This window comes from Ptychodera flava, chromosome 4, assembly GCF_041260155.1.
Source record: "Ptychodera flava strain L36383 chromosome 4, AS_Pfla_20210202, whole genome shotgun sequence".
Lineage (NCBI taxonomy): Eukaryota > Metazoa > Hemichordata > Enteropneusta > Ptychoderidae > Ptychodera > Ptychodera flava.
The window spans coordinates 47,265,640-47,290,332 of NC_091931.1; the positions used below are offsets into that span (position 1 = coordinate 47,265,640).

A 24,693-nucleotide genomic window follows, 5' to 3' on the forward strand; every position below is an offset into this window, starting at 1 on the left:
ATAATAAGAACGAACAAGTTATATGATTGTACGGCCGCCACTACAGAGATTCATCATTTATTTGTCGACTGCCAATTGGTCATCGCCCACTGCATAAATCTGCAAGCATCTGTTCGTAACATCCCAAAAATGATGATCGTTGGACCACTCTACTTTTCAATGGATCATGTAATAGGGCCTATACATTATATACTCAGAGTGCTCGGTGCGAGTTTGATGGCCGTGAACTGTCTCACTTCACAGAGTTCAGCGTTTTTGTTTGATGACTTCGTTATAGTCCTGTCATGTTTCTATAATTTGTACCAGTTACTGTAAATCTTCATTCTAGTAATTCGCCAAATTTCAACATTTCGCCACTTGGGCTTGAATTCCCACGAGTTACCGGGGGTGTAATTCTTCAAAATTGGCGGCAAATTACATTTTCAAGTCTCTTCTGTTTAAATTCAATTGGCAGCGCCATTCATGGCACCCGCGTGTCTCGTGAATTCCTATGATTATGCATGGAATGTCTCACGCAAGGTTGGACAATAGAAATTAAATGTAGTCGAACTTTTATCAGAACGGTAGCTCTTAAGTATCGCTTTTCATATTTTCACAGCTTGGATTTAAAACAATGGTGTTGTGACATGTCTCATGTCTCATGCATACTACGTATTAATCATTGTGAAACTAGCGTTGGCAAGTTTTCTTGTCGACAAAGTATTGTAAATTTGAGAGCAGACTTTGGGGCCTTGGAGTGAGCATATCTCCAGGCTCTCGGAGCTAAGGGTTGCCCCAGGCAGCCATCAGGCTGACTTGGGGAAATAAAGTTTCGAGCGCAACGTTAATTCCTGTGTCGCCTGATCTATGTATTTACTCCATCTACGCGTACTGTGGTCTGAAGTTCCCCTTAATCCTGATTCAGAACTGCACGAACATTTCTTTACTATTTGATAGTCCCCTGTCTGGACTTTTTCCAGTATGGGCCCGGTGCATCCTTTGTATAGATGAGTGAGTTCACTGTCATTCAGAATGCTTGTTATATTTGTTAGCAAACTTAACCTGCACGCTTTCAATCTACCTTGAATTCATTTACAAATATAACGGTTGAAAAATGATGTGGATCGTTGATGGCAGTTTCCTGCCCCAAACAAGAAAATCTAAACCGAACAGTATGAAGTACCGAAATGTAGGACAATCAAATTTCGGGGCGGTGATCTCTGAGTATGTAATGTATCCAAAGACAACTTGAGTGGTAGAAAATTAAAAGTGAATATTATTGATTGATAATTGAAGATTTCTGAAATGAACGATGACTATAATATGCAGTCGTTCAACTATTTTGAAGCTTGGTGTCGTTAGAGGATACGTCATAAGCTATGCTTTTAGTAGGTGTGTTGAAAAATGACAGTGGTCAGAAATTCGGCATTTTTGATTGTTAGCAATGATTGGAGATAATGAGATTTGCCGGTGACTTAGTTTGAATATAGACCAAGTTTTTCTCGAGGGTCTATGGTTTGAAAAGTTAAAAGCACTGGAAAATTGTTGTATTCCAAGAAGTAAAATGGTCCCTATGGCCAACTGAGGCGACGCGGTGAGCAACACAGCATATATTTCTATGGGTTTAGAATGAGAATCCAAAATATCATACGGGACTTTTTTCTAAATTACTCTATACACCTTGGGATATCTGTTCAAGTCTAGCTTTCATGTTAAAATCGTCACCATTTGAACTGATCACTGAATTGTAGACTACGTGAAAAGTGACCCGGTGTGGCAGTGATGTAAATCTACAGAATATAAACTGAAAAGGCCTTTATCAAAGAAGACAGTTTAGTGTATATACGTCGATTTTTTTATCTGTTTTGTTTGATTAAATGTTATGTGGATGTAAAGAGTTTGGTTAGATGTAGAGACGTGTGTACCGAACGGAAAGCCCGAGGTCACGTGACCATTGTTATAAATATCTGCTGTTCATAACTTTGTGTAGGGTTTCGCTGCAGGTAGAAGTGCAGTCTTACGCTTTGGATTCTAATGCTCAACTTGGAGTGGTCACCACCGATAGAACACATACAGTTGTTGCTGTATTTAGCAAAGATAGTTTACATTATTGATTGCCATTTTTTTCAATTTTGTTGCATTCGCCGACAAGTTCTGCTTGTGAATACTTCTAATTACTTATTCATTCTTATTTTACTATAACGGTTCTTTTTTCCATTGACGACTGTCGCAGATGAAATCGTCCGTTCACACGTGCGTGAATATAGCCTAGGGGACAAATGTTGGCACATTTCTCAAGTGGCCGATAATTAAGTTTCGGTCGGTATCTTCAAAGCTCGCAATGGTAACTACCATCGTTGAACTCTATGACGTAACACGGTCTGCGGCCATCAAAGGCTAACCGACACGCTCTCAGCCTGGCAGTATACCATGAATTCGTTACAAGAAATTTGGAGAATTTTTCAAAAAAAAGTATAATGTAGAACCTAAAAATGTAAAAAGAAAAAAGATTGTATTGATGTGTCCCAGGTAAGTCACAATTTTATACATTTCTTTTAGCTGTGAATATTTCTAATGTTACGTACATCTATTTTTAATAGCATTGTAAATTTTAGGCAGCATCTTTGATCACTTTATTCACAGTGGATATAAATGCTTCATAAAGAAATTATTACCATAATAATACTATTATAGAAAAGATAAACTTCTAAAAGATTTATACATTAAAAGAGTCACAAAAATGCACCAAATAAGTTTTCTTGTAAAAATATAGCCACCATATTAGTGTATGGCAAGTCACTGACAGACTGATCAAAATACAGCCACCATGTTAGTGTATGGCAAGTCACTGACAGACTGATCAAAATACAGCCTTTCCTTCCATTACTTGGAATTATGAAAAAATCACAATCTCCTGTCTTTGAAAAAAAAGTTTTAATCTCGGTGTCTCCGAATCTCATCTTTGGGATGTCATGACAAACGGTGCAATTATTCCTCCTTAAAGATGTAGGGATCTGCAGCATTGCACATGGTGAATGATGTTATCGGCACGTTATCACCCAAGATACACCGTTCCCAGTCTGGCCAACACCGATCTTTCATTCTGTAGCAGTACTCCTCAAGATTCTTCAATTCACCTAAAATTTTGGAAATCAGAATTCCTTAAGAGTTGACACAAATTCAAAACAAACTCTTTTCACTGATAAACTGCTGACATGAGTTCCACAAAGTTCCACTGTCATATAGCAAGTAAAGAGTGGACTGGCATGACGGCATTATTATTGTATAATACATTTACAGCAGTACACTAACTTGCGTTTTACATATGATCTGACCTTTTGTATTTTGTAAAGACATTTTTACCCTTTCTAACATGCTAAGTTCCAATATAAGAATGGAAAACAGTAATATTTGAAATTGATTGATAATCTGATGAAGTTTTTGTTGCCCACTTTGTTATGAAAATATTTTTTTGTTGAATCACATTCATAAATGGTGATGATGATATTGGAGAATGCATGAGATGGAGAATATTCTATTTGTCAGAACATAAAGAACCGCCTGTGAGTGTTGTGACATAACAAAAAATTTTATATGAAAGAAATAGATTTTCCCCTCAGTATCAATCTAACCAAGTATCAAATGGATTTTGAAAAAAAATTCAGAGAAGGAATGATGGCATCTACATGGTGTCACGTGTCATTGTGAGGATATCACAGGGGGTTGTCTACATGTCCGTCCCCAGGGTGGGTAGTTGTTTCGTTGTATCGCTAATAAAGATATATTCTACCAGCCTTTGGTGTTTCGGTCTTAGCTTAGCACTGCCCTTGACAATCTTGCGTATACGTTTTATCAACATGCTGCGTCTATTATCTGATGAGTTTGAGTGCCTAATTAGCCAAAGTAACCAAGGGTAAATTACTAATCTGTGGACGCTCTCATCAGATTATCACCGGATTAACTTTGACAAAGTCAACAACGAACGCACCAGCAAGGTATAACTGAAGATATACCTTGCTGGTGCGTACGTTGTTGACTCTGTCAAAGTTAATCCGGTGATAATCTGGTGACTGCGTCCACAGATTAGTAATTTACCTCGTTTACTTTGGCAAATTAGGCACTCAAACTCCTCAGATAATACCGGTAGACTAAATTACTACCCTTGCTTGCCTTAGCGAATTACGCAATCAAACTGGTAAGATAATAGACGCAACACAGTGACGAAACTTCGCTAAAGATTGTCAAAGGACGTAAATACGAAAAAAGAAATCGCTACAAAACCAGCGCTAACATAAGACAAAGACACCAAAGCTGCAAAGAAAGGTTGGTAATATAACTCTTTATTGGCAATATATATCATAGTAAAAACTATTAAAATAAAATAACCATAGCAGGAAGAACCCTGTCCTTAGACAAGACACCCCTACCCCTGGGACTGACTTTGTTGCAATTCCCTATGGGGATATTTGTTTCCATTAAAGCCACATATGTTGAATCGTTTTACATTTTCTTTCAATGGTTTGAAATCGACAGCAACCAATGTTTTCCAAAGTGTCATGACCACAGAACCATGGTAATGAACAGACAACTAAGATTATAGCAACTCAAGAATTTTCAACTTGCAAGTCATATACGGCCGCCCTGAGCAATGATCTGTGAACACTCAAAATAATCTTTCACTAAAAATTGGAATTATGACGTTTTCAAAGACTATGTTGCGTAATAATGGGAACCAAAACCATCTTTCTGAAGATTGGATGGTATTGGGGAAGGGGCGAAATGCAACAGCTATATATGCAGCTAATGGGGCTTTATGTATAATCATAAAAAAGAGGTTTTTTGAACATGAAATGATAGGCGATTGGATGCCTTATGTTCTGAGTTCGAACCCGATTGAAAACCAGCCGTATGCACTGAACTGACATCTGTAAGGCTTAGGAAAGGAGGAAAGGCTATATGATATCAGATCAATCCATTACCTTTCATCAAAATCTGTTGTGGTGAACCAGGAAAGGGACACCATAATAGTTGTGCAAGCTGACCAAATATTGCGCAGTCGTACTCACATGGTTCATCACCGAACAAGAACTTCTTTTCACCTGGACAAAATTGGACAGCAATCTTATCTTACTCAACCTTCATACATTGATCTTAAAAAATAATGGAAGCTTAATCATGTTAGATACATTTCCTGCGTTATGTAAGTAGCACAGTTGCATTTTAAGTATAAACTTAGAGTCCTTCATACATCCGGACCATTGCGGTATTTGTCTGGCTGCTCACTGTCCCCTAGATTGATCAAATTATCCTCCAAAACTTTTTGTCGTGATGTTTGAAAGAAAACATTTTCAAAATGATGAAACGTATAAATGAATTGTGTTATAACATTGTGTCAAACTACAAACAAGAATGAATTCATGGAGGGAAACCATTTTTGTAAAATGACTCTTAACTATTGCATGGTTAAAGATAAAATGATTTAATGGAACTCATGTATGCATCTTTTGCGAACTGAAAATGATAAAAATTCAAGAAATACACGAAATTCTATGATTTTAAAATATTATTGAGGTCATATAATAAAGTATAAACCGAATTAACCATATTCTTGACAGCCATTCTCAATATACTGCAGCACCTGTTGAAAACTTACCAAGGAATGTTGAAAGTGCCTTCAGATCTTTCAGTACGATGGAAAATAGTTCATGTTCTGTGTGACGTCCTATTCCATGGCCATACATATGTTTCTTGTGTGTCGTCCTATTTCTAGGCATGAGCTGGTATTTCCATAAATATTTTAGTTCTCTACCAATATTAGGCCATTCTTCATGATCTTGAAAAAGTAACCAGCGTGGATGGCCCCTGAAGGAAATATTAAAATGATTCACTGATGTTGATATCGTGTACATCGCATTCCTAAAGGGTTACTCCCACAGATAGGTGTACAAGTATGTATTGCCAATCACTTTTCGCAAAAAAACCCTTAAGGGAAACCGTCGTCTGAAATGCGCCTGTGCGAGTTTCTTGTTTACAAACAACGTATTTCGTGCACGAATTCTAGATGCATCTCATCATCATAGCTGCAACACTTAAATTATACGATGTAGATTATGACGACATGTTTTAACTTTCATCAATTCCATCGTACTTGGATACAGTATTTACATTGTTCATATTAGTCCTATACGACCTTTGAGTGCAGTTCCGATGATAGTAGATGAACAGCGAAAACTGAGTTGTAAGGGACCCCCGGGGGGGGGGGGCGGCAAAATCTTGTCGCCGCTGTTCAAAAAAATATAGGCCCCCCCATCATTTTTCGCGAAATATTGATGACCCCCCCCCTTTGTCAGACGAAAAAATTTGATGACCCCCCCCCCCCCCCCCGCTGAAAAATAACCAAAGCCCATATGTCAAATTTACCCGCACGGTTTGGATTTGAACTCCGGTACGCGGCGCACTTTATTCGTGTAGCAGAGATGCCAGTGCACAAACTTCTCAGCCACATCCATGCAAACGTCTGTTAATTAGGACGACTGTAAGGCAATTTTGAACTTCATTTCCATAGACAACTTATGTCCATGGACATTGTATAAAGTAAACTTTATTGGAGTGGTTCGCCAAAGGCAGCCCTCCGGTTAAGAGGGTCATGGGCCATTACGTAAAGTCAACTTTATTCTAGTGGGCAACCAAAGGTGGCCCGCTGGTTAAAAAGAGGGTCGATTATGGCCATTGCACGAAGTAAACTTTACTGAACAGGGCCGCTGAAGGCGTCCGGCTGTTAAGATGGTCATGGGGTATTACAATAAAGTCAATTTATTGTAGTGGGCCGCCGCAGGCGGCCCGCCGGTTAAGAGGGTCGATCATGGCCATTGCATGAAGTAAACCCAATTAGAGTGGGCCGGCAAAGGCGTCTGCCCGTTAAGAGGGTCATGGGTAATACATAAAGTATACTATTGTAGTTGGACGCCGAAGGCGGCCCGCCGGTAAAGAGGGTCGATCATGGCCATGGCATAAAGTATTGTAGATATTATGTTTTTGAAAATGTGGTGACCCCCCCTTTCCTACCAGTGAAAAAGTGATGACCCCCCTTCGTGGATTCCAAAATTATGATGACCCCCCCCTGGATTTTGCCCCCCCCCCCCCGGCCGTAAAAACTGAACGGTCCCTAAAGTTTCAATCCTAAATTTGTTGAACAAGAGGCGTACCAGAACATGTTCTCTTCGCCATTTTTTGAAAAGCTCTCCCTATTGCTTTCTGTTCTGGATTCAGATTCTTGTTCAGATCAATCTTGAATTCCTTGTTCAAAATTCGATGATAAGGCTGCTGTCGCCAATCTTGAGACCATTGTATTCGATCCATGGTATCTTACCCTTTGGAGATTCTCCTTTACCTTTTCCCAAGACGACCTGAAATGTAGTGGCAATTTTAAAAGCTATATCATTTTTGGATCCATATAGTATCATCCAGAGAGAAACACTGGGAAACAAATTGAATACCCTGTACATACTTGTACTAGAATGACTGTGGAGTATTTTATATGCAATTCTGACAGCAAAGTTAGGCACACAACATTTCTTTGGCGGTGTTTTATGGACAATGAATTGGAAGTGGATTCAGAATGCAAGTTGCGTCGCGGTTATAGTTTCAACAAAAACGGTTTCAAATAAGTATACGCAGATTGAAAATGATAGTTTACAGTTGTATGAGGAAATATTGTAACTGCATGTAAGATTGAGTCTTATTTATGAGACTTTGAGGTCTGAACCAAGTCTTTGAGATCGTGAGCTGGACTCTGAGGAGCACAGATCTCAGAGGCATCAGAGCGTCTTGGATCCCATACGAGGCCATTCTGCCGCTCTCACATATTCAAAATCAAATCTACCAGTTTATGGGTATGATTCATCATCTTCTTGATAAACTTACCTTGTATGGAATCTTGGCAAACTTCAAGTACGTTTCTAACTTTAGAGGAAACGGTGATAAAAGGCATGGCATATCTCTCCATCGGATAACACCACATAGAATCACAGTGTCGTTTGGGTATGCCACAGTCGCCCCTGGTCTGTCATTGATTAAGAAAAACTGCTCTCAGTGAAGCTGTATTCGACTGACTGATCAATGGTGACACATGGAACACTTCAATTTAGTTCCATATCAGAACACTTCTTTTCAGTTTGTAAAAAACTGTTCTACTGGTAGCTGCTTGAGTATCAATTGTTGCTAACTGTCAGATATTTATCTCATAACACTAAAGTGCAGAGATTTTAAGATGAGAAATGAAATCTTCATTTTGACAAAAAACTTGAATGTTGACTTCCTACATATAGCGAAACTTGAATGGAAAATTTCTGGTCCACCAACATTTCGGGACTGTATATACTTAGCCATAGGGAGACTGTATATACTTACTCATAGAGGAGAGAGGAGAAGAGTAGCACCATCATACAAGTAACTTTACCTATGAAATCAAGCCTAACAGCTGATCTTGGCTGATTTTGACATTAGCTCTACACATGGTATCGTTACTCCCTATGATAAATGAGCTCGTGTCTCATTCTCTCTGAAACTTCTATGGTTTTCTCGTCCTCTGCCACTCATCTTGATAAAGAAATCATCCACAGGAGATTTCAGCTATCCTTAAACAAAAGCTAGATAGCAGAGCATCTGGCGAGCGAGCAATCCAGACACAGACAAATTCACAGGGCACAGAAACAATCCTGTCCCTATAAAGCCGAACAAAAAATGTGCTGTTCCAATAACCCGACCTACCCTATTTTTACCTACCTATACCCTAAACCTTTTAGAGCTACGTAAACACGGAAGTAAAAACGCAAGAAAAAACCGTAAAATCACGGTTCGTTACTTGGCATTTGATTTTTGCTTGAATCGAGGATGTCTTTTATTTTTTTTCTTTTATGTGCATGATACATTTTTCTGGAAATGTTGTGGCCAGTGTTTGATCGCCCTGAACCCCTGAAAATGCATATTTAAAAATAAAAATATTTGGAAAAAATGCCTGCCGACCTATTGTCGAAAACCATCTTATCGGAACAGCACAATTCATTTTTTGGGCAAAGCAAAGTCACCTTGAATACTTCCTGACGACCCAGTAGTGGTACAAAATATTATAGCAACCGACTGTACCACCCACTGGTTGAGACTGCACACAGCTGTGACTGACACCTCCATTGTGATTTGTGTCATTTAACAGCGTAAATGACAGTCCTGCAGATACGACACAGGAACGGGCGATATTGGGTGATAACCTCTAAGTTAAATTCACTATCAGACGTGTTATGTTTCCATAAATCAATTAAATGCCCTTTATCTCTGTCAACCGTTTTACTGATACACTGCGCTTATAATAATACGATGTACCCTATCTATCGCAATAGCCGTGGAGCGCTATCTTGGTTGAACTTTTAGAAGTGTGCACTAGCGAGATCGATCATAGGGGGTCTGTGATAACATAGATTATCTCGATTGGCCACTTTTTATTTCACTCTGATAAGCCTTGTGGCTTACTTTTAGTGTGAAAATATTATCCAAACTTTACAATGTTTGTCTACAGAATGTACTAGAGTACTATAATAATAAATGCCAGTTACCGTTACTATAAATGGCTTTGCTGTGAGTCTATTAAGAGAGACTTGTTTCACTCAGAGCGAACGATGTATTGAAGATTGGTTAATATTGGTGTCATTTAAGCCTGAGATGACACTAGTCGATTCTGTTACGTGCAGAGAAACCGAACAAAAGGGTGAACTCAGCAGTTAACGTTTAAACAAAATTTATTACGAAAAAAAAACTAATTGCTAAGTCAGGGATAGAGTACAAGCTTTAAAAGTGTACAGACTACTTATCTCAGCTGGGATGGCAAAGCTCCAGTCTCAGAGTTGTAACAGTCAGTTGATGAATGAACAGTCCTTGCAGGCTTGAAGCTGCACAAAGTCCACAGTATAAATCCAGCGTTGGCAGTGAAGGTCTTGAAAAGTCTTGAGAATGACTACTGCTGGAGTTTAGTAACACACAAGAGACACGATCCCCAAAAGTCTGACTGGAAGCTGTGCACGTCCCTTTTATAAAGGCATATAAGAACAATCTAGAACTTTTATTGACATGCTAATTACTGTTCTAAAATTATCTCCCTTACACAACTAATCAACTTTCCAGAACATTCCAAACATGACTAATTGAATTCAAGGTTGTGAGGTCATCAAGGGCAGTGACCTTGGGAATGTTCTAGACTGATTGAACTCAGGTCATGATGAGTGTGGGGTAAATGACCTACATGACACACCCCCCTCTTCAAAAAAAGAAAATTTTTCAAAGAAAAATCTTTCTTTTACAAATGTAATCTTGAAAGGATTTAAGTACTCAAATTTTGTTTTACTCTAAAGTAAAGTTTCTTGAAAGTGAACAACAATAAACTCTAAATACGAGAGAGACGTCTGCAATTAAATTGTCTCTGCTTTGGCCTTTGATATGTCTAATGTCAAGATTAAACTCCTGTAACATTAAACTCCATCTTAGCAATCTCTGATTTTTGCCTTTAAATTTCTGCAGAAAAACAAGAGGGTTGTGATCAATATAAACCACTATTGGCTGATTTGAAGAAGTAACATAAACTTCAAAATGCTGTAAAGCTAATATCAAAAATAAACACTCTTTTTCAATTGTAGAGTAGTTTCTCTGAGATTTGTTAAATTTGCGTGAAAAGTAGCAAACAGGATGTCCCATGACTATCTTCTTGCAATTTGTTGTTGGAAACTTGAAATGGCACTTGAATTTGGCATAAAGTATGCACGGCAAAGTCCGGTTATTTTTACTGAGTTCGATAAAGTCATTGTTCGGCAAATACTTGGCTTCCTCCTGGAGATATTCCGCTTTCGCAGGATTCAGTCCGTCTGGATGTTGTTCCACTGGATTACTGTCGCAGACATCTTCGTTGTGGTAGATGATGTTTGTCCTCGTTGGAACATCTTGGAACAAATGTTCATGGATTGGTTCTTTCAGCTGTTGTTGGTGTTCTGGCTGGAGGTGTGCCAACTTTGTAGACTCCAGCTTCTCCAGATTTCTGAGTTCTGAAGCTTGACCGAGCCCAGCTTTGAGTTTAGAGTATTTTCACTCAAGTCAGTTTCAGTAGGTATCTGCTAAAGTGCGGGCTGCGGGTTGCGGGTTGCGGGCTGCGGGTTGCGGGTTGCGGGCTGCGGGCTGCGGGTTTTTAGAATTATGGCTAGATTTCTAATATATGTAATATGGCATTTAGTATATAAGAAATAAAACCTTTAGAAGGTGTCTATTATCAATAATCATGATCAGGTCTATCGTACAGTATCCCTTTTCCTGCCAAGTCCATATTTTCAACATCAGGTCAAGATGGTTAAAATTAATGAAACACAACATATTCCATATTGTGTATTTTAACATAATACTGTACATTTGAAGGCTGTTGAAAACAATATGCTGTAAAATTGATTTTTTGGACTAAAGATGCTATAACAGACCATACCAAGTGGGTGAAAATACGTCATGTTTCTGAAAAAAATCAAAATCTGCTAAACTAAAAGCGGCGATTCCGAGGACCAATTTATTTGTTCCGAGCTGCTGGCCATCACAAATAATTTGGGATCTGAAATCACTTTTCTTTCTTGCCATGGATGTGAGTGAGAAATAATACCAGACTGACAAAAAAATTCGCGCCTCGGAAATGTCGCCACTTATCGCGGAATGAAAATTGTTACATTTCTAGTATCAGGCCATAGGAAGTAAATTCTTTGTAATGCATCTATTCACAATTCGGTTCTAGGGCAACACATACAGAAAATTAAACAATGCCTACTTAAATGCAATGTGTAAGGAAAGATTTGACTTCAAAAAGCGTAGAAGTGTTGTGTATTAAATGCCGTGTATTTTTCATGAAATCTCTAAAAAGAAAAAGACGTACGACAATGGACTTAGCTTACTTTGCCGTTTCGGTTCAACCGAGGTCACGACCACAGAGAACGACATTCCGCTAACATTTTACGCGAGAATTTCAGCGGGAAAAACACGTCGGTGCGTTGACTTATTTTCAGGAATCGATCTAATAGGAATATTTTTGGATGAGTTTGTGTTCTGCAGCTCTCATAATTGTGTATCTCCTAATATCATGAACATATTCTATGACTTGCACCTGCAGCATGATAGTCGCTCCATATGCATTTGATCCAGCGTGACTATGAAAAGTTTCCTAGGACTATTATCGTGTTCACCACAATAAAATAATTTTAAACGGCATTGAAAACGATTCTGAAAATTGTGCTTTTATCGGCGGTTGAACTAATCTGAAGTGTGAGAAGGGCATGGCATTCTATGAAAAAGTAACAAATTATTAGGCGTGTCGAGTTTCAACGAACCGAAGTTCATCTCCCAGTTCATCTGTGCTGTCAACGATCCGAAACTTACTTTTAAACTATCCGTCCTAATCATTACATAAAAAGTTAATATAGCGAGTTGTTGTGAAATCTGTCTTGTGTTCATATTATTACTCATCCGTGTTCAGTCATATCATTTCGAAAGCTTCGATCGCAGTGCGCTGTGCAACGGCGAATGTTGGATGGGAAATGGACTATTTTGACGTTGGTGGTGCTTTACCAGATGTAAGCTAAAATAACGGCATTATTCAAGAAGTTCACGGCTTTTATTCCATAAACAAATACATCTAGATACTATTTTAGCATTTATTCTATCTACTAGCGAAAATGATACCAAAAATCACACATTTTTTCATGCCCGCAACCCGCAGCCCGCAGCCCGCAACCCGCAGCCCGCAGCCCGCAACCCGCAAAATAGCGCATCCGTTTCAGTATCACTATCTTCATAATGGCCAGAACTGACTGTACTGACAGGCTTTGTTTTAGTAGGATTATCCCTATCCAAATATGGCTTAAGCATATTTATGTGACATAGCTGTTTTTGTTTTCGCCTGTCAGGTGTTATTATGATGTAATTTAAATCACTCAATTTCTTATCAATTAGATATGGCCCAAAGTAACGAGCATGGAGTGGTTTACCAGGAATTGGAAGTAGAACAAGAACCTTTTGACCTGGTTCAAACTTCCGTTTTGAGGTGTTTTTATCATATTTGGTTTTCATTGACTGCTGAGATGACTCAAGATTTTCTCTGGCTAATTCACATGCTTTAGAGAGCTTTGTACGAAAATCTGAGACATATTGCAAAATATTCAGACAATCATCGTCGTCAGACAGGAATTTCTCTTTAACGAGCTTAAGTGGGCCACGGACTGTATGTCCAAATACAAGCTCAAATGGGCTAAAACCAAGAGACTCTTGAATTGACTCTCTAACAGCAAAGAGCAGAAAATGAATTCCTTCATCCCACTGCTTCTCTGTGTCAAAACAGTAGGTCCTAACCATGTTTTTCAAAGTTTGATGAAATCGCTCAAGGCACCCTGACTTTCTGGATGATAGGCGGATGACCTATACTGTTTAATGCCTAGCTGATCCATTACTTGTTGAAAAATACCAGACATAAAGTTGGAGCCTTGATCGGACTGGACACATTTAGGGAGGCCAAATAAAGTGAAAAATTTGACTAAAGCTTTCACTATAGTCTTTGTCTTTATATTTCTCAGTGGTATGGCTTCTGGGAACCGAGTTGATGTACACATTATTGTCAGCATGTACTCATTTCCTGATCTTGTTTTTGGTAGGGGCCCAACACAGTCTATTAGTATCCTACTAAATGGTTCTTGAAATGCAGGAATTGGCTGTAAAGGGGCATTTGGAATGGTCTGATTCGGCTTTCCTACCATTTGACATGTGTGACAAGTTTTACAGAAATGTGCTACATCCTGCCTGAGATTAGGCCAATAAATGACTGAGAATTTTGCGATAGGTGTTCCTTACTGCTAAATGACCAGCCCAGAGGGTTTCATTGGCCAGGCACAATATTTCAGCATGATAGGACTTTGGAACCACAATTTGATGTTTTATAGCCCAATCGTCATCAACCAAAACATCTGGAGGTCTCCACTTACGCATGAGAATACCAGATTTGTATAATAGGAAACAGAGCTATCTGAAGTTTTATCTTCATCATCTACCCTGTCAAACAAAGACAAAATATCTGGGTCTTTGTGTTGTTCTGCAATGAGATTTGATCTAGAAAATGTCTGACTTTGGTCAGCAGAAGTTTTACTGGAAGTTTCAAATCCACGAGGGATAACGGAATGATCCGTGTCAAACACCTGACTGAGAAAGGTGTCATTTAAGTCAACATCTGTGACATTATTTTGAGAGTATTTTGATTCTCAGAAGTTTTCTTTGACATGGCTCGAGTAATGGCACATGAAGGAAATAAATCGGGTATCTCTTGTTCAATTGGCTCTGGATCCTGATCTAAAGTAGGATTATCAGTCACAAGTGGATTAGTAATGACCTTGTCCCCAGCAAGGTCGTTTCCAAGAAGAAGGTGAATCCCTTCAAAAGGCAAAAAAGGCCTAATACCTAAAGCCACAGGTCCAGAAACAAAGTCCGAAGACAAATAGACATTATGGAGAGGAACAGGAATGTAGTCATTACAATCTACCCCCTTAATAAGAACTTTAGAACCTGAAAATGACTTTTCAGAAAACGGCAGGGTATCTGCCAACAAAAGAGACTGGGAAGCCCCGGTATCTCTTAAAATTTTGACAGGGGTAGCGGAAGAGAAATCACTAGAAAGTGATATAAAACCATTATGAATAAATGGCTCGAAAATACCCATAATGCTATCTTGAGAAGAATTGACCTTGACCTCATTAATTGGGGATGAGAGGGGTTTAACCTCAGAAAATGTGTTGCACACATTATTAGACTCTAATTGAGTTGATGAAGAAATAAAGCCGGTTGGCTTAGATCCACTTTGACCACTTTGACCTTCACGTTTTCTTTTCAATTTGAAACACTCTGACATTAAATGGCCGTCTTTCTTACAATAATTACAAGAAAGTGTACCAAACTGTTTGTCAGAAGGAGATTGAGACTTGGGATCTGATGATGTGGGAGTGTTACTTGAACTCTGTGAACTGTTGTCATTTGATTTTCTACTGTCCTTTGAGAAATTCTTGGATGAAAAGGAGGATTAAATTTACCTGCATTGTTTCTGTATGAAAAGGACTGGGATGGTTTGCTGAGAAATGAAGATTTATGGGTCAATGAATAATCATCGGCCAAACGTGCAGCAACCTCTAATGTATCTGCCTTTTGTTCATTGATAAACGTCTTGATGTCACTCCGGATGCACCTTTTAAATTCCTCAATCAAAACAAGTTGTCGTAATTTGTCATAATTCTGACTAACCTTTTCAGAAGAACACCAACGATCAAACAGTTGTTCTTTTGTTCGAGCAAATTCAACATAATTTGATCTTTCACCTTCTCACAATCCCTAAATTTCTTTCTGACGGTAAGCTTCAGGCACCAATTCATAGCCCTTGAGAATTAATTCCTTCACAGAATCATAATCTGAAGCCTGCTCTACTGACAACTGAATGTAAATTTCTCTGGCTTTACCCACCAAAGCACTCTGTAAAAGCATAGACCAGGACTCCTTAGGCCAACTCAGACTCTGAGCAATTTTCTCAAATGAAGGAAATATTTATCAACATCCTTTTCTTGGAAAGGGGGAACTAGCCTGAAATGCTTAGTGATGTCAAACTTGTCTGAAGGGAAGAATTTTCCTGACTGTCCAAGCTCTAAACGTTTCATTTCTAATCTTTCCTGCCTATCTTTCTCTCTCTGTCTTTCTTCCATTTCTAATTGCATTTGTATTTTTTCTTTTTCTAATGCCTGTCTCTCTTTTTCCATTTGTAATTCTAGTTTCTTGATCTCCAAATTTGTCTGCAATTCTAATTCTAATTTTCTGAGTTCAGAGGTAGACTCGGGCTCATAATCTTTCAGGGTGGATTCCTCAAATTGGCCTAAATCAACTAGATGTTTGGCAATACGGTACTGTATTTCCCTCTTGCGCATAGATCTTTTGACTTCTACTTTAAGGAAATTGGCCAGTGCTATGAGGTCATCTTTTCTGAGGGAATCAAATGTGTCCTGATCAAGGTCATCCATTTCCTCTGGTTTAAATTCCGCCATGATTAAATTTCGCTGAGTTCACAGTATACAGTAGTTTTGAAAAGGCTGGCAAAATGTTGTCAAACGGCTCAAAATGTTCGTCTCCCGGACGAGCCCCCAATTTGTTACGTGCAGAGAAACCGAACAAAAGGGTGAACTCAGCAGTTAACGTTTAAACAAAATTTATTACGAAAATAAAACTAATTGCTAAGTCAGGGATAGAGTACAAGCTTTAAAAGTGTACAGACTACTTATCTCAGCTGGGATGGCAAAGCTCCAGTCTCAGAGTTGTAACAGTCAGTTGGATGAATGAACAGTCCTTGCAGGCTTGAAGCTGCACAAAGTCCACAGTATAAATCCAGCGTTGGCAGTGAAGGTCTTGAAAAGTCTTGAGAATGACTACTGCTGGAGTTTAGTAACACACAAGAGACACGATCCCCAAAAGTCTGACTGGAAGCTGTGCACGTCCCTTTTATAAAGGCATGTAAGAACAATCTAGAACCTTTTATTGACATGCTAATTACTGTTCTAAAATTATCTCCCTTACACAACTAATCAACTTTCCAGAACATTCCAAACATGACTAATTGAATTCAAGGTTGTGAGGTCATCAAGGGCAGTGACCTTGGGAATGTTCTAGACTGATTGAACTCAGGTCATGATGAGTGTGGGGTAAATGACCTACATGACAATTCTGTAAGCTCGCAAAATAGCTGTCTCAAATAGCCATCGTGTACTTTGTATCCTCGATGTGGTAAAAGTGTCAGTATTTGAAATTGTGCAAGCACCTGGATGTAGCATGTAGCATCTGGATAATTCCTCTTTTTATAGCAGGGCTATCAAGCTTTGCTCTGACAATCATGTGCCACTAAATAGCCTTGAAAAGTGTGTTAACTGTGAGCAGTAAGTTACAAATCATATGCCGAGTGCTTATCGGTTCGAAGTCCACTGTTATTTGTTAAGGCATTCACTTTACTACAAAGTGTATGCATCAGATGTATACATACTTTGTCGTACATGTAACAAACTCTAAATATTACTTTCGTACTATTTATGTTCCACCATCAATTTGTATGTGAAGGTTGGTTACTTACGTAATCGTTCGTGAGCATTATCTTTGCTATACCTTCTTGGTCTCTCCTCCGATTTGTACATGTGTCACGATTTTGATCTCGACAAAGGAGTGACTGCACTCCTTGATAATATGACACATTGTCAGATGCGTTTTATTGTGGAGGTTGATAATACCATTTGTCGCCATGCCTGGAGTGTCAATGTTGATGGGAAGTAGTAATTTGTTTCAGCTTCGTCTTTACCGATAAAATAAAATGATTTGTACAAAACCATCCACACATGTCATACGTATTTGCTGGCACCGCTGTCGTTAGTTTCCGTGACCCGTTTTATGGCTGTCGATTATTCAGTGTGTGGATAGTCTTATGTATTCCATTTCGTTAGGTAGTCATTGATAACAATTGAATAACAATATTCATCTTCCACAAAAAGCTTGCAAAATTAAGAAATATTTATGCGAAAGATGTCCAGGCACAGACTTTCTCCTTGCCTTTAATTGCAAACTGCAAACGCAATTTGTTGAAACGCGATAGAGATGGACAGCTAGCTGCATATTTTATGGTTAATGCAACGCCCCTTAGTCACGTACTATACAATTTTATGACAAGGCAATCGACATGTGGGCTCCAATTTCGCAAGCCAAGAGTATTTCTTCTAGCAGAGACCCTTCCTGGAAACAACTATGCTCCGTCGACCTACCGCAACCTAACCGACAAGTTATATGACTAAAAGAAAGTACTCAGAAAGCGAAGTACAGTGTAGCACCAACAGAAATATATTTGACAAGGTAAATTGTACCAAAAACGAGTTTGGGTTATGACGCATGGTTACATGACATAATCGTGTTCAGCGCTACTATCATTGTTCTTCGCCCTACTCTACAGAGGAAATACTATCCTTCACCATATTCTGCTCAGTAGCACTGTCCTGCGCCCATAGTACTGTGAAAATGATGTCCTTCACTCTGTGGTGCAAAATTGTCCTTCATTCAACTCTAGTGTGCTTTGTAAAATACTGTTCTCAAGTTTTTGTACTCAGAAACACTGTCCTTCGGCGTCCTTTAATGTCCTTCATTTTAGTATGACTCATCACACATCCGATGGTAACTTTTGATGTGCTTTGGTACATCCAAAATCCAAGTCATGGGTCCCAGTCCATTTAACCGTTGTACATGTAAATTACATTAGACGCATTGTATCACCTTTGCCACTCACCTGTACGATCGCCGAAAAAGTACAGCATACAACGTAGCAGCTATGATTACGCTGCAAGCGACGACAAACAAACCAGGTTGTGAGTGGTAGAGCACTCTCCAGAAATGCAACCATTTCTTTAGCGCACGATACTGCAGAATGCAGCGAATGATAAACGTAAGCTTAAGCGTCTATTTCTTTACCGTCTAGTGACCTCTTCTAAAGGGCAGCATTTATTATTTTACAATATTTGACACCAGCCTTGGGGTCGAACTATTTTTAGTTCTTCGCGGTACGTAGAAGTTCTCAGAGCGGGGCGACGCAATGGTGATCGATGAAATTAGGTCACCCATTCGGACAGAGGTGACCATGGCAACGGCGATTTCTCGGGAGACTGTTTCTGCTCTGTTCTAAGTATAGAGCATGTTTTGTCTTAGTTAGCTTTCGCGGGAAATTGGGCTGTGGTCGTCGATCATAAAAGTTGACGCACTAGAAACGTACTTCCGAAGTTTTGTTGTAAAACTCTTTTCCTCTCCCTCAAAACAAATTTAACTCCTCAATGCAAAGTGGTTTCAGAAAAACTTTGTTCTTGAGTACAGCAGGAGAATTCCAACCAGTATTCAATGAACATGCAGCTAAATGTTGGTGCCAACCACAAAAAGTGATTTGCCGACGAAAAGGTTTCGTTCTTCGCGGCAGAACGAAACAACTTCTGAACTGAGCCAATCTGACATGTACGAGACACCAAAGTCCCTTCATCACGGGAACTGTGGAGAAACCGGATGGCTGCTATAATAATAATAGTAATAACAAGGCAGTATTGCTGAAGGCAATGAGTACTTGGGCCATGATAGAGTAATTTTGAGGACAATATATACTACTATTCAAATATGGTCTTGAATTTCCTCCTGTCAATGAGGCATTTGATTAACTGGTTATTAAACGAAGCAATGGCATGACAACGGCAAAATATGTCTAGCAACTTTTGTGGAGTTTGAGGCAGGGGTTCTTTATTTATAGCGGGAATTGCTTAAACTCCTTAAATATTCAAATTACAGCAAATTTCTTTTGTTCTCGATGGTAGATGTCTAATATTTAGATGGGCATATTTAGATTTCTACCCTATAGTTATCCCTATATACCAAAAATCGGACATCCAGCTCTATTGGCTTGCTCAGAATTAGATATGCGCATAATTAATGAGGTACAATATGTGGTGTCATAAGGTGTCCCATCATACCATTTATGAAGGGTGTAGCACTTGTGGTTACTGAGTTGTGAGAAATATATATATTTGAGGTCAAAGGTCATCGAGGTCACGTGACATTTTGTCAAAATAATTGTATTGCTAAGTTATTCCTACATACCAAAAATCAGACCTCTAGCTCTATTGGCGCGCTCAAAATTATATATGCGCATAATTAATGAGGTACAATATGTGGTGTCATAAGGTGTCTTATCATACCAAATATGAAGGATGTAGCACTTGTGGTTACTGAGTTGTGGACAAATATATATATTTGAGGTCAAAGGTCATTGAGGTCACGTCACATTTTGTCATAATAATTGTATTGCTAAGTTATTCCTATATACCAAAAATCAGACCTCTAGCTCTATTGGCTCGCTCAAAATAAGATATGCACATAATTAATGAGGTACAATATATGGTGTCATAAGGTGTCCTTTCATACCAAATATGAAGGGTGTAGCACTTGTGGTTACTGAGTTGTGGACAAATATGTATATTTGAGGTCAAAGGTCATTGAGGTCACGTGAAGTTTTGTCAAACAAATTATATTGTTAACTTATCCCTATATACCAAAAATCAGACCTCTTGCTCTATTGGCTCGCTCAAAATTAGATATGCACATAATTAATGGGGTACAATATGTGGCGTCATAAGGTGTCCCATCATACCAAATATGAAAGGTTTAGCACTTGTGGTTACTGAGTTATGGACAATAATGTATATTTGAGGTCAAAGGTCACCAAGGTCACATGATATTTTGTCAAAATGTCTGAGATATCTGCGTGAACCGATGGACTCACTGATGGACTCACGGACGGATATGAGCCAATCTATAAGCCCCCTGGACTTTATCCGTGGGGACAAAAAAACTGTCACTGCATCCTTTAGGCAATATGAATACGATGAGAAACTAAATTTTTATTTTTCTTGGCATCATACATGCGAATCTATGGAGAACTGCCTTATACATGGGAGTCTATGGAGGTGTAAACTAAAAAGTCCTCTAACACGGCCAAATTTGAAAGCATTGTGAAACAAATCGATGTGCATCTGTATGGGGTTGGGTACTAGGCGTGAACGGACGCACGGACATGACCAAACCTATAAGTCCCCTCGGACTTCGTCCGTGGTGATTAAAAACAACGCAACAGTTATTACAGCTACACCGGCGGTAGGTTCATATCCAGAGCCCCGTACGGTCTGCCGCCGTCGCTTGAAAACAATCTCATGCACCCGGCCATATGGGCAGCTGGCCGGATGCATGACTTCCCGGAGAAGGCGAGCTGTCACGTTCAAGCTCAGGATTATTTGTCGATCAAATTTCAGTAAATTTACCTTACCTAGATGAAATTTTGTCTATAGGCTGAAATTTTGCCGAAGTTTGACAAAATTACATCGATTTTTCAGGTTCATATGCGACATTTTGAGTTTGAGTGCAGACAGAAATAAGTTTTGAGGCAACATGGCTGCGACCCCATGTTGACCCCTAGCCCTGCGTACGATGCTATGTGCTACAGCTAACACACAGCATCGTACGCAGGGCCAGCGAGAGAGTTGCCGACATCGACGGTTATTTACGAGAAGTGAATAAAAGACTGTCATTTTTGGAAGCGATCGAGTAGCTGAGGTAGGCTGGGATACGACTTGGGCCCAAGAACGCTGAATTTCGGCAGTAATTTGGCTTTTTACGTCAAGTCCCAAAATGGATTTGAAGTCACCGACCCAACGTACGGGTCTTTGCAGGGCTGTGGTGATCGGGGCGGTTAGCTGTAGCGGAACACACAGCATCGTACGCAGAGCTAGTTGACCCCCAAGTGAAAATGTGTTCGCGATCAAATCTTCCTATATTTTTTTCAGAATTTTCAACAAAATCATTGCTTCTTACATCTTTTGTAAAATATAAAATACTAAAATAAAACTGCGATGTGCCATGTCTCCAGATTTCTAAAATATCGTTCGTTGACCGTTCGACGCAAACTTGTGACGCAGTTGAAATTCAATACTGACCGCCAAATAACCTTAATGAGACGAGATCAGTCTAGACATCCTCCAAATTATCCAACCATTCGCATTGGAGTTCAGCTCGCTTAGAGTATCATAACATTTTTCGGCCTTCTTTTAGATCGACCCTAATATCTCCCATTTAGGAAATAAATACACAAGCTACCTCGACAAAACTTCGTGCACCATCCAAGACCAAACGCACTACAAATCTGTCTTGACGTCATCATCTCCTTACATGGTAATCGGCATACCGTATTTTTTAGCAAAGGGGACACAGAATACGTCGGAGTATTCAGTTTCAAAACGTATTACATTGTGTGATGTTGTCAAAAAAAGTCATGTTACTGCAGTGGTATAAATTACAAAACACAAAAGTTCAAATCAGTTTATTTTGGACTGGCTTTACCCAACATTTCATATTGTTTCTTATGCCAGATTTGACCACGTGCTTACTGGCGACCCCTTTTCATGCAAATTTTGTGTCAAATGATGTGTTCCCCTGGAAAAACAAACGTACGATTTCTAAATGAAGGAGGCGAAATTTGCCCTCAAGACGCGAAACCACCCCTCACGGGGTGTACCTAGCTATTTTTAACGAGCTTCTCGAATCTGCAGCTCTATTTCGAAATGATGGTCTGGTTTTCTCAGCTCAAGGATAAGTGTTCTCCATCGCTGTGGGCATTACTATTCTCAACCGGGGGTACAGTTTCCAGTCGTAATGTTTTTCATTGTGTCCGGGATATAAAACCTTTCCTTTTCAAACTTCTCTTTGATTAACACTAATCCACATCTTGTCAGTGATTAAACATGTTCAAGTTTAAATGTTAAATTCTGGTCTCGAGCCCTCCTGTTCGACCAAACCGAAATTACCCCTCCCACTTTGGCTCGTCCAGTGGGTGTAGCAAGGGTCGTGCCATCGCCTAGGAAACGGAGGGTGCATTAATTGTTGCATTTCGATGCACATTTTGATTATATTCAGAAGATTTTGTGGCCAGAACTCAGATAGAGAAGCATTATATTCACATCTCACTTATTCAAGACTGGCTGAGAGCAGCACTTCCATTCAGTTAACATCATTACGCCATTTATTATGCCAAGAAAGATGAAGCCAATACATTTTGCCCTCCCTGGTCTCAGCCAGAAATGGTTATACCTTACAGTTTTTTCCCACGGAATGAAAACAAATGTACTTGGGCTGAGGCCCAAGTACATAATAACATAATAAATAGAAATAAAGTGTTTCCTAATGAAATAATTTAAAAAAGTAACACAGTTTGCAAGTTGTTCATTAAATGACGACTCTTGCTTTGTCAGTAGGAAAATGAGCCGATTTTGGTCACAGTGTATTTCAAATGGGAGTTTAAATTTGCTGAAAAAGCTTTATCTTGCACTTCACAATTTGGACAGACTAACAAAAAATACACTTCATCTTCAATACTATCGTTTTTGCATAGAGTAAAGTATCTATCAGTAATCGGGATTTTTTGAATAGTATGTCTGCCTTTTTCATTGTCAAGGTCATGATTACTTATGCGTAGCTCAGTAAGTAGTTTTTTTGTCCCTTGTTTAGTATAGCTCTAAAGTGATGTTTTATTTTCGCATACATTCTTAGTTTACTGTTTTCTCTAGTTATCATTTATTCCCACAAAAACTTCATATTTTGCTATTAAATTTGTCTCCTTTAATCTTATCATAACTTTCGTGTTTCAGTGATGGAGCTTTATTGAGGAATAAGTTTATTTCAATTTATAGTAATGTTTTACATTTATAACCTTATTCATTCACTGTATACTCAGAAAGTGCGACTGACTTAACGTTCGATGGGAATCAATCGTGTTACGTCATAGAGGTTAACCAACTTACCATTCCCAAGGCGACCTCAAATTTAGTCATCCGTCGACCTCAAAATCAATAATTCTTGGTCAATATTATCCCTGAGTGCTGGTGTTCTGAAACTAGATTTGCTAATGAACACACTTCATAATCAGAGCGAAGAGATCACGTTACCACTGCTCATCGAATTACAAAGCGGCTACGATTCCTGTTCGCAGTTGTGCTTTTTTCGGTTGGGTGATGTGGTTAATTTGATTGGGTTCCAGGACAATTGTCTTGAACGTAACAAGTCGTTTTGTTCTCTGAAATATCGGGTGAATGTTAGCCGAGCGTTTGCCATGTTTTATGTTATTATATACACAGTAACATTTCATCTGGCTAGCTTTGCAACTAACCAATCATTACTATCTGTAGATCTATTTGCATTTTAACGCGTGTACACGTAGGAGCACTCGCACCTTTTGCCACGTCACTGTCAGTTGAAAGCAAATGTGCCAGGAAGCATACCTCAGTTCAAGCCTATACCCAGAACGGCAACATATAAAGCTGAGTTTCTGTTTTGCAATTCACCTCTGTAATAATTCACACTTAGTTCGGTGAGTGGTGTTTAATGTTTAGGCGCCGTAAAATAAATTCTTTGTTTGCCGTCCGCTTGCGGGTAGGTTTTTGGACGAAATCTGAAAATACGGCGCATTGTACCCGCCCTTTGTTCGTAATGACGCAGCAGTATACTATGTCGTAAAAGCACGAATGTCCTACGATCGTTTCAATACAAGGCCAAGCAGGTACCGCCGGTGGAATGTTCGTTGTCGAATGCTCCAAATAGTTCGTACGCAGTTGAAGTTGTTCTTTAATACTTTCAACATTTTTTCTGCTACAAAACGATTTAGTCATTTTACAAGTCCGAATTTGATTTCAGTTTTCAAAATAGCTATTACCATTTGGCATTGGCTGTCATGACAAGCAGAATATTTGGCATTTTAGTATGCAATAGCGCTGATCACTGAACTTCATTTTTCTTTCATTGATATGCAAAATTAAATATTTGTCGGCATTTTCCGCAAGACAGATAACAAAATAAAACCTGCTAGTGTTATAATGCATACCAAAAGTAGCTAATTCATATGAATTTATGGCTCAGACTACAAGCTCAACAACGACCGCGCATCCAACAACAAAATTCCTGAAATTTGTCCGAATTTCAGGCAGCGGTGTCCGATGTCGCGTGGAGCTATTTCAGAATAAATGG

The 24,693-nt window shown here is 39.1% G+C and overlaps 1 protein-coding gene across 1 annotated transcript; it reads right to left on the minus strand.

Annotated features, from left to right (window-relative positions):
* Positions 1–528: 528 nt before the first annotated feature.
* LOC139132001 (failed axon connections homolog) lies at positions 529–9,776 on the minus strand. The gene is made up of 5 exons (XM_070698355.1): positions 7,903–9,776; positions 7,185–7,385; positions 5,633–5,841; positions 4,959–5,078; positions 529–3,116 (listed from the first exon to the last, which is right to left on the minus strand). Exons 2-5 carry the CDS (start codon positions 7,190–7,192, stop codon positions 2,968–2,970), a joined length of 486 nt encoding a protein of 161 aa, XP_070554456.1. The 5' UTR covers positions 7,193–7,385; positions 7,903–9,776; the 3' UTR covers positions 529–2,967.
* Positions 9,777–24,693: the final 14,917 nt, after the last annotated feature.